At 44.7% G+C, this 10573-nt stretch overlaps 1 protein-coding gene across 1 annotated transcript in view; it reads left to right on the top strand.

Annotated features, from left to right (window-relative positions):
• The window catches only part of FER1L6 (fer-1 like family member 6), a 112948-nt gene that overhangs the window by 93013 nt on the left and 9362 nt on the right, over nt 1-10573 (top strand). The window contains exons 37-38 of the mRNA XM_008689322.2: nt 2461-2702; nt 4080-4243. Of these exons, the coding sequence (XP_008687544.2) occupies nt 2461-2702; nt 4080-4243 (406 nt within the window). The remainder of the gene's footprint in view (nt 1-2460; nt 2703-4079; nt 4244-10573) is intronic.

A 10573-nucleotide genomic window follows, 5' to 3' on the forward strand; every position in this document is an offset into this window, starting at 1 on the left:
TCACCAACAAACTACATGCCCCCTTTTCTTCCCTTGCTCCTCTCTCTAACCCCTAACCGAACCTATGCGTCGTGGAAGGTACTCCACCCGTCTCTTACAGAAGGAGTTCATCTTACTCACCTTGTTAGATAAGGCCACTTCCTTTGTCAAATATCGTTTGGTCATTTTGCTAAGAATTATTACCTTATGAAAATATTTTTTGTGAGAAAATCTTATTATATAAACATCTCTTTCAGTTAAATGTTGGGTACCTAAGCTTTTTGAGTGGCATTCAGAATACCTTTAGACCTGAAGCAAGTAGAGAAGTGCAACTGACGAGAGATTCAGTGTTAGGAAGATTGTAAGACTAATGCAGAAGCTAAAAGTTGCACCTTAGCCTGTGCTAGTTCTACTAATAAGAAAGATGCCATCCTAGGACTCAGGAAACTACTCATTCCCTCTCTTTCTCTTTCTCTTCCCCCCTCCCTCCTTCCCTTCCTCTTTCTCTCTCTCTCTCTCTCTCTCTCTCTCTCTCTCTCGTCTTGGCTGTGACACAAATGCTCCCTTTGAGCCCCTAGTCATGGAGACAGATGAGGTGGTAGAGAATCAGAAGGAAAAGTGATTCAAACATGTCCCCTTGGATAAAACCCATCTCAGAAACAGTGAACTCATCTCAGTCTCCTTTTGGTATCTCTTTGCCTTCCCCAAACAAGGAAACTTCTTCTTCATTGGCTCCATTTCTAGTGTGCCATTGAATCCTGCCCATTTATCCTCCCAAACAGCCATCAGCACTGTCCATTTTCATCTATACCATCACCATAGTCTTTCCCTCCGTCATTTCTTGTTGAGGACACTGAAGTACCACGTGGATTGATCTGTCTGTACTCACTCTTGCCTCCTATAACTTGTTCTCTATGTTGAAACATGGGTTTTCTTTTCAGAACACAATTTGATCGCATCAGTCCTGTACTTTAAACCCTTTAATGACATCCTATTTTCTCTGGACGAAGATTCATATCCCTCATATGTCCTAAAATATCCCATCTAACTAGCCCCTCCTCTCTCTCTCCAGGCCCATCTCATTCTTCCTTGCTTTGTGCTCTCTAGTCATGCTGAGATTCTCTCCCTCGTCAGAATGTGCCACCACACCACGGGGCCCTTGTGCATCTCTCTCTGGTGACTTCTGTGCCGCCCCCCCATCTCTCCATCCCCTTCCCTCTGTGGCTGTAGCTCTATGAAGGCAAGGACCATCTCTGTGTGCTCCCATCACTCCTCTAGCAACTAGCTCACTCCTTGCCTCATAACAGAAACCACATATATATTGGTTGATTGAGCACCATCTTTACCTAAGTAATTGCATCCATACTCTAAGTGGTACCACTCCTCTGGGACGAAGAAGGTCTTTATCCTTCCCTGACCTGTGGGGAAGGGATGTCTGCTTTCAGAAAGCAAAGGGTTTGGAGTTATCAGTTAAAATTAAAAGCACCTAGTTTCTCAATGATTCACCAGGGATAAAGTACTAAAGGAAACTATATTAATAGTAGCTTACTCTATCCTGGGGATGGAGGAGGAAGAGCAGATAAGAGGAAACCACATTCTATAAAATGTGGAGTGCACGAAGCATACAGCTATTACCTCTTATAATTCTTCAGAGCAACCCTATGAAGTACTGTCATTGCTTCCATTTTCCAGATGAAACAGAGGCACAGGGGGGTTGGAGAACTTATCAAGAGCTTTCCAGTTAGTAAAGGCAGAGCCAGGATTAGAATCCAGGTGGGTGCAGACAGGCTTCTACCCTCCATGCCATGTTGATGCAGGCCAGCTGGATTTTTGAGGCCCAGAACCAGAGGAGAGGGAGCCAATCACAGGCTGATAACACAAGCCTAAACCCAGTGGGTGCAGAGGTGGGACCCTCACAGGAAGCCCCAGGGGGAGAGGATACTCTGATTACACTTTCCCTTCACATTTCCTGAGTCTTCCCTCTTTACTGCATGGGGCTTCAGGGCCACCCCAGAACAGAAGACACCTTCCAAACCTGGCTTAGAATGAGAGTCTCGTTTCTCTTTTTTTTTTTTTTTTTTAAGATTTTTATTTATTTATTCAACAGAGACAGAGACAGCCAGCGAGAGAGGGAACACAAGCAGGGGGAGCGGGAGAGAAAGAAGCAGGCTCACAGCAGAAGAGCCTGATGTGGGGCTCGATCCCGTAACGCCAGGACCACGCCCTGAGCCAAAGGCAGACGCTTTAACCGCTGTGCCACCCAGGCGCCCCAATTGTTTCGTTTCTCTTTCAGACCCTTTGACTCCTATTTCTCTCTTTCAGACTCAATAGAAACTTCCATCTCAATCTAACTATATCATAATTTAAAAACTATGATCTGTGACCACATTGAAACTAGTTAAATCACTCCTGATTATACTGATGCGTGAATAATGTACTCAGGGACTCAGGGTGTGTAATTCTTTTTCTGTCTTTGTTCAGGTGGATAAAGGGTCTGGAGGATGACAAGCAGGAGACCGACGTGCATTACAACTCCCTGACTGGCGAGGGGAACTTCAACTGGCGCTTCCTGTTTCCGTTTCAGTATCTCCCAGCGGAGAAACAAATGGTCATTACCAAGAGGGAGAACATCTTTTCCTTAGAGAAGATGGAGTGTAAGACGCCAGCCGTGCTGGTGCTCCAGGTTTGGGATTTTGAAAGGCTGTCCTCGGATGACTTTCTGGGTAAGCCAGTGGCTTCGTAAAGCTCACATTAATGTTAAGGGTTTTGTCCCAGTTTTTGGAGAGCTTGATTTGATGTATCTACAAGGATAATAATTTCAGTGATAGCAAAAAATTAGAAAGACTTCAAATAGCCATTAGTAGGGGATTGGTCGAATAGGTTACAGCTCATCCTTATGGTGGAAGATATGTTTTCAAACAGGCTTAAATTCATCTTTGCTCTACCACCAAGAAGCTGTTAAATTTTGAGCGAGTTACTAGTCCCCTATGTATCTCAGTTTCCTTCAGTTATAAATGGGGATAGTAATATTACATACCTCTGAGAGTGTTTGGAGAGTGTTTGGAGCTCTAAATTTGAAGTACAGCTTCAAATCTAATGTAATTTTAAAATATCATTTAATTTATTATAATTAAATATAAATTTCATAAAAATATAATTAATATAATTTAATGTAAAATTAATATAATTTAATAGATTTAATAATCTTAAAATATAATTTAAAACACACATAGTAAGCACTCAGTAAGTGATAGTCTTGCAGCCATTAAAAATATTCAAATATTTAATGAGTTGGATAGTTGTACAGGATTTATTAAGTGAAAAAGGAACGTAGAAAAAAAAATCCCCTTTCCGCAAAATACATATTTATATGTATCAGAGGCAGAGATAGAGACAGGCAAAGAAACAATGACTGACAGAGGATAAGAATGAACGTGTAGGGCAGTGATCAACTATTGGGGGATGGAATTATGGAAACTTTTTCTATTAATTTCTGGTTTATGTACATGCTGGAAATGCTCACAGTTAACGAGTGTTCTGTAATAGGGAAAGGCTATTAAAGAGGGAGAGATAAAATACTCTTGTAGTATTATCTTATTTTCCATAATATTCACTCACGGAAAATACTTTGTTGAGAGCCCACTAAGGTGTTAGACAGTAGCTACAAAGACAGTAAGACTTACTCCCGCACCTGGAGGAGTTTAGTGGACTCAGAGGGAGGTGAGTTGAGGGAGGAGATTCTTTTTGGCGGATCCACGCTAAGACAGAGGAGAGCTCCGAGGACGGGCACATAATCCCCACGCACTCAGGGAATAGACAAGATGTCCAGCAGTGACAGCACCCGAAACTAAGCCTTGGAAGTTATATATTGTAGCTCTGCCCTGTCTTCTACCTGCTACTACACTGGGGGCCTTGAGGGCACCAAACATGTCTTGGTAATATTTGTATCCCCCAAACCTAGTACATGCTAGTGATCCAATGTGGTGCTGTTGAACGACTAGTGAGTGAATGAATGAATGAATGAATGAACAGGTGGGTGAATGATTGGTGGTGATGGATACTAAAGCCCTTCCTTAACTATCAAAGGTATCTCTTCTTAGGCTCCCTGGAAATGAACCTCAATAGTTTCCCCCGAGCAGCCAAGTCTGCCAAAGCCTGCGATCTCACCAAGTTTGAAAATGCAAGTGAGGAGAGCAAGATCTCCATATTCCAGCAAAAGCGTGTGCGGGGCTGGTGGCCTTTTGCTAAAAGCAAGGAACTCACAGTAAGTGCCAGCTGTAGGAGACGGGGGGGGGGGGCAGACAGGGACCATCATGCTCTTTAAATGAGTCACGTTGTAAATATCAAGTGCCTTGAAGTGACAGAGCGCTTTAGGGCAAAGGTTCTGTGGAGAGGGAAGAATTTCGAAAACTTTATAAATGCATTAAGCTTCTGTATTGCAGCATACTTGATCTAATAGCTATGTCAGGTGGTTTTCTAACCTCTTAGCTTGAATTTATGCCCCTGGCATTATTTTTTTTCAACATTTCTTGAAATTATGCATTAAGTCTTGACTAATGTACAATTTTAATGGAACAAATTCATCCCTTCACCCTCAAATGCAGGACTCAATTTTAAAAGTGATCCAGACTTTTAAAACTTACTTGAGGGGGGGCAGCAGGGAAAGCCATTTCTCCTTTTCCCTGCATTGCCAGCCTGGTCCACCGTGTGGAACATGCTGTGGGTCCTTAGTCCTTTCACAGGTATTGGGAAGGAAGTTCTGCAGCCTCCTTAGTGCCCCTCCGTAAGAGAGGGCAGATGACCCACGTGAGGGGCAGGGTTGAGAAAAGGGAGTGCATGGTGGCCCCTTTCCATGCTGCCTCCTCCTCTTGGTGGAGAGCGTGTTCTCCCCTCTGCTCCTGTGCCCAGTGGCAAAAGCACACCCAGGTTGGAACTATCTGGTCACACCTGGTTCTCTCTTGCTGCTGTAGGGGCCCAGTGTGTGTGAGGCACCTGACTGTCCTGACTCCATGGCATCTAGTTTTATTATATTTTCTGGAAGGTTTTCTCTTCCTGCCATTCTCAGTTGAACCTCTGGTGGGTGAGGTTGGGTCAAGAGAATGAGGCTGCAGGCCTCACGGGCTTAACACATAACAGATGCTCAGTCAGTGAACTGATTGATGAATGGGTGAATTCAGCGATGAAGTCAGCATGGCCGGTACCTTCAACCAGCTCAGAGTCCAGTGAGAGACAGATGTGTCCACAACCCAGTGGAACATGCAGTAGTCAAAGTATAAACGACACAGGGAAGGAAATGAGAGGAGGGAGGGAGCTGATTATCTCTGAGGCTGTTGAGGAGTCAAGCAGAGCATCGGTTTTTCAAGAGCAAAGGCTGATGAGAAGGCATTTGCTAGATGAAGAGGGTGGATACCTTGAGTAGAGGAACCACGACGAGCACAGCATGGAGGCATGAAGCCTCCCCGTGTGGAAGGCTGACTGGCCACTGGTCAGAACTGCGAGTGCAGCGTGAGGTCAGGACATGGGGACTGCCAAGTCCCAAAATCCAAATTCATGTCTTTTGATACAATTCCTGTTTTTAGAAAATCATCAACAGTAATTATGTATGCACGATTACATAATGGCCATTGTCATTTATTACATTTTTATAGCCCTTTAGAGTTCGCAAAATACGTTCAGACTTCTGTTATTTCATTTGATCCTAGGTGACTCTTTATTTTCTGTCACTTATTTCTTCATTTCATGCAACATCTATTTATTGAGCACCTATCAAGTGATAGGTCCTGGGAATAAAACATGACTGATAACAGACATGGGTCTCTGCCAGCATGGAGCCTACTTGCAGTTTAGCGTCAAAGACAGACACACACATGTTGAAGAGTTCGGATTTTATCCGCGAGCAATGGGAAGCCACCGAATGGTCTCTAGCAGGAAGTGAGGGGATCTGACTCAGACTGGAAACACAATCCCTCATTGCTTATGTGGACAATGAGTGGGAGAGGGTCACAATTGGAGAAGGAGAAGAACTAGGCAGAACTGTAGGAAGAAAATAATAAAAATGTGCCTGAAACATAAACCCAGAGAAGAGTCTCTTTTGAGAAGGACAGTTGGGTCACTTGTCAGATGCCCCTGAGTGGTCATAGAAGAAGCAGAGAAGTGTCCATTGGATTTAGCAACATGGAGATCACTGGTGACCTTTTGAAAAGTAGTATTGTAAAGGCTTGTAGCAGCACTGTTCCTAATAGCCCAAAAGTGGAAACATCCAAATGTCCGTCAACTGATAAATGGATAAACAAAAGATGATATATAGCCATACAGTGGAATATAATTTGGCCATAAGAAGGAATAAAGCTCTTTTTTTTTTTTTTTAAGATTTTATTTATTTATTTGACACAGAGAGAGACAGCCAGTGAGAGAGGGAACACAAGCAGGGGGAGTAGGAGAGGAAGAAGCAGGCTCCCAGCAGAGGAGCCTGATGTGGGGCTCGATCCCAGGACCCTGGGATCACGCCCTGAATCGAAGGCAGATGCTTAACGACTGGGCCACCCAGGCACCCCAGGAATAAAGTTCTGATATAGGCTCCAACGTGGATGGACCTTGAAAACATTCAAGTGAAAGGAGTCAGTCACAAAAGACCGCATACTATATGATTCCATTGATAGGAAATGTCTAGAATTGGCAACTCCATAGAAAGTAGATGGGTGGTTGCCAGGGGCTGGAGGGAAGGGGAATGGGGAGTGACTGCTAACCAGTACAGGATTTCTTTTTGGAGTGATAAAAATGTTCTGGAATTAGACAGTGCTGATGACTGTACAACTTTGTGAATATACCACAGTCTATTTTATTGTGCACTTTCAAAGGATGAACTTTACAGTATGGGAATTATATCTCAATATTTAAAAAGCATTGTTGGAGGAACGGTGAAGACAGACATAGGCTAGCATGCGCTGTGGAGCGAGTGGGGAATAAGTTAGCAGAGACAACATGTGTAGACACTGGAAGTCTTCACAATTCCATCTCTCCCTCCTCCCCCCAAACCGCACCAGCCAACGTCCTCAGCTACGCTCTGCCAGCCACTCCCTGTTCCCTCCACACCCCTGCTCTTGTAGGGATTGGTACTTCTGCCTGGAATGCCTTGGTTCCCTTCTTCTCTGGGAAATCTCCTCCTCCTTAAATATTTTGAGACTCTTTTCAGCAGTCACCTCCTCTGGGAAGCCTCCCTGATGCCCTAGGCTGGGATATGCTTGCTTGCCTTCGTACTTCCATAGCTCTCGTGACACTGATTTGGAATTGTCTGTATACGTCATGGTTCTTCTGAGTCCAGAGAGTGTGCTTTCTCTCTGTTCCTTTTCTGAATTTGTAGTGTCTCACGTGGTGTCTGGCACATAGTACATGCCCAGTGAATTTTTACTGAATGAGTCAACAATTAAGACATTGACCCTGTATGATGTGGTTTTTGAATATCATTGAGGTTCATCGGGGTGGAGTCCAGAGCCTATGACCAAGAAAGAATTCTTGAGAGGTCTTTGGTGCAAAATAGTGGTTTATTAAAACATGGGGACAGGACCCGTGGGCAGAAAGAGCCACTGCCCCAGGTTGTGAGGGGTGGCTGATTATATACTCTGGGGTCGGGGGAGGTTTCAAGAAAGTACTTTCATATGTTAAAGAAGACTCACAGGCTACCAAGGCCTTGGCATTGTCAAGTTAAGGTTGTTTACCCCTCTTGTAAGGCATTAACATGAAGACAGTTGGGAACTTCCTGGAGGCTGCAGATTGTAAGGACATTTAATTGTATCTACATTTCCTTCTGGAAGCTAGGTTACTGATAGAAACACTTTGTTCTTGTAGATCGCTAAGACATTGGTAAACTGAGGCAGGATCGTGGTCACTATAGGTTAACTGTTTCTTTGTCCTTTAGGGCAGCCAGGAGTGCCTGAGGAATGTCACATACGTCCCATGGGGGGGCTGCGGGGTGTCAGTTTCTGCTTTGTCCTCAGCTTGCCTTCTGTTCCCTCATCACCTACCATCGAAGAGATTTTATGATTTCCTTCTCTTTTTATTCAGTGGACTGACCACATAGGAAGTGTTCAACGAATAGTCTTTGAGAGCAAACACGTCAGCGCACATTTCTTTATAAGACTCAGTGTCCCAGTAGAAACCAGAGAACAACGTGCCAAAGAAGTAAGAGAGAGGACAGGTGGATTTTCACGGTGAGAGGTTCCGAGGATGCAGGCAGGCTGTGTGAGGACAAGTGAAGAAGGGATGAAGGGGCGTTTAGGCTGGGGTAGTGTGTCCCCTAGCTGCACTGAGCGCTACTCAGCGGTTAAGACCGGGATGAAGGGGTGTTTAGGCTGGGGTAGTGTGTCCCCTAGCTGCACTGAGCGTTACTCAGCGGTTAAGACCAAAGAATGTAGAAGCAGACAGCTTGGGTTTGAATCCTGTCCCCTCCAGAGTAGCTGTATGACCTGAGGCAAGTTACTTAACCTCTCTGTGCCTCAACTTCCATTATCTATAAAATGGGGATTGATAATATATACGTAACTCATGGGGTTTTAGCAAATAAATGAGTTAACATACATGAAGTGTTTAGAACCACGAAAAGAAAGGAAGCAGCTCAAATGCGATAGGCTGTTTATTCAGAGCTGGCTATGACAGGAGAGTCGGCCACCATCATTCAGATTTGGGGCAGATTCAAAGACAGGGGAGTAGGGAGGCTTTCTAATGAAAAAAAGGGAAGATTTCAGGTTCGTTCTGATTGGAGGTTGTTGGCAGGCAGAGTAACTAGGAGGGGGGCATCCTTTGTGACTGGTTAAGGGAGAATACTGGGAGGGGGACACAAAAATTAGGGAGTCTGCCTCAAATAGGCAACTTGAAGCCAGGCACCCCCAGAAACTGGGAGGGAGGGGTGCTCACTCCCTAGATGTTTGCATTGCGAAGAGATGGCTCCCAGGGCTTTGGGAAAGGTGGGTCCTGGGTGTTAAAGACAAAGGGCCTGTCTAGTAATCCAAAGGATTTATATGCACTTCAGAGAAACAAAAGGGCTTTCAAATTACATTTTCTGAAGTGACGTTCTTAGAAAAAGGAGAGGGATATCTCTTCCTTTGTTTTCCACAGGAAATGTTACACTCCTTGTTTTTAATTTGGGTTTGTCTTTACATATCCTGAGGGAAAATGAGAATTGACTTCATCCCTACCCACCAGGCAGCCCTGCAATCCCTGCTTTGGCCTGCAGTGGCAGGGGTCTGACCCAGCTGCCTCTCGACCCCTAAGGGAACGGGTAACCACACCGAGGAAGCCAAGCCCGTAGCCTTCTCCCAGGATGGCAGCCAGTTGGATGAGCCCCTGGGAGTCAAGTGGCATCATGGAAAACCTCAGTCAGGTCCCTGCCATCTCCAAGTCTCCGTTTCCGCGTCTGTAAAAGGAGTGGGTTGGACTGGGTGCCCCCAAGGTGCCTTTGCAGTGCGGACACCCGCTGCTTCCGAGCTCCCTCACCTCACGCCCCCTTCCTGAAGCCAGCCGTGGGGACGTCACCATCCTGTCCCAGGCACCAGCCGGCCAGCAGGGATTTGCTTAGGGCCACTGCCACGTGCCCTGGCTTATTTTTAAAGCTGCTTATCTGTACACGCAGGCCATGCAGTTTAGACATCCAGATCACAAAGCTCCTAGTGTGGAATGCGCCTGCGCTTAGAGTCAGTGAAAAACCGCTCCAGGTGGGATTCACAAAGAACAGGTACCCTTGGGACAAAAGGAATGTGGTGTGGAACAGGGGCTTTATGAGACACATTGCACTGTGCATTTTGTACATGTTACCCTCCTAAAAGCAACCTTTAAAGAAATCACTACTTTAGAAGGTGAAGATCAAGAAGTTTCTTACACAGGTGAATCCCATCAATTGACAGTTAAATAGCCCAGCTCAGTCTCAAGAACATCAACTAAAATTAAAAGGGAGGTTTCTGTGCTTCTGGTCTCATGTGAAAAACACCCGTCAGTGGCTACTGTGTCCACACACTCATCCACTAGGCTGTACAGGTCCAACAATGAATGAGACAGATTCCTGGCACCAGAAGTTCACAGCTTAGCTGAGGAGGTGGTAGACAGACCATCTAAACAGTATGTGGCGAATTCAGATGCTCTAGGAGCAGAGCGGGTATTCTCATGTGAAGATTATTTTAAGACAGAGTAGGTAATATACACTTACAGGAAATTCAAAAGACACAAGAGTGCAGAAGGAAAGCACCCACACGCACACCAGCCAAAGAAAGCCACTGCTCATGTTTGCGTTGTGCCCAATTTGTGTAGATTCTGGTTAATTTTACATAGTAGTGATCATTCCGTATTAAAAATAGTGCCTTTTTTTTGTTTGGGTTGGTGTTCTAATGAGCATTCCCCTACGTTATGGTATCAACGTTCTTATCAACTCTTTGTATTCTTGAAGTAGAAATGCCAGTTTAATCATTGTGTTTTTCCTCAACATTTATTCATTTAAAAAAGTTAAAATGTGGAAAGGTTGAAAGAATAGGGTAATGATCAACCACTTATCCACCACCTAGATTCAACACTTGTTAATATTTTGCTGTACTGGTTTTGTCTATATATG

Source organism: Ursus maritimus, unplaced genomic scaffold, assembly GCF_017311325.1.
Source record: "Ursus maritimus isolate PB19 unplaced genomic scaffold, ASM1731132v1 scaffold_9, whole genome shotgun sequence".
Taxonomy (NCBI): domain Eukaryota; kingdom Metazoa; phylum Chordata; class Mammalia; order Carnivora; family Ursidae; genus Ursus; species Ursus maritimus.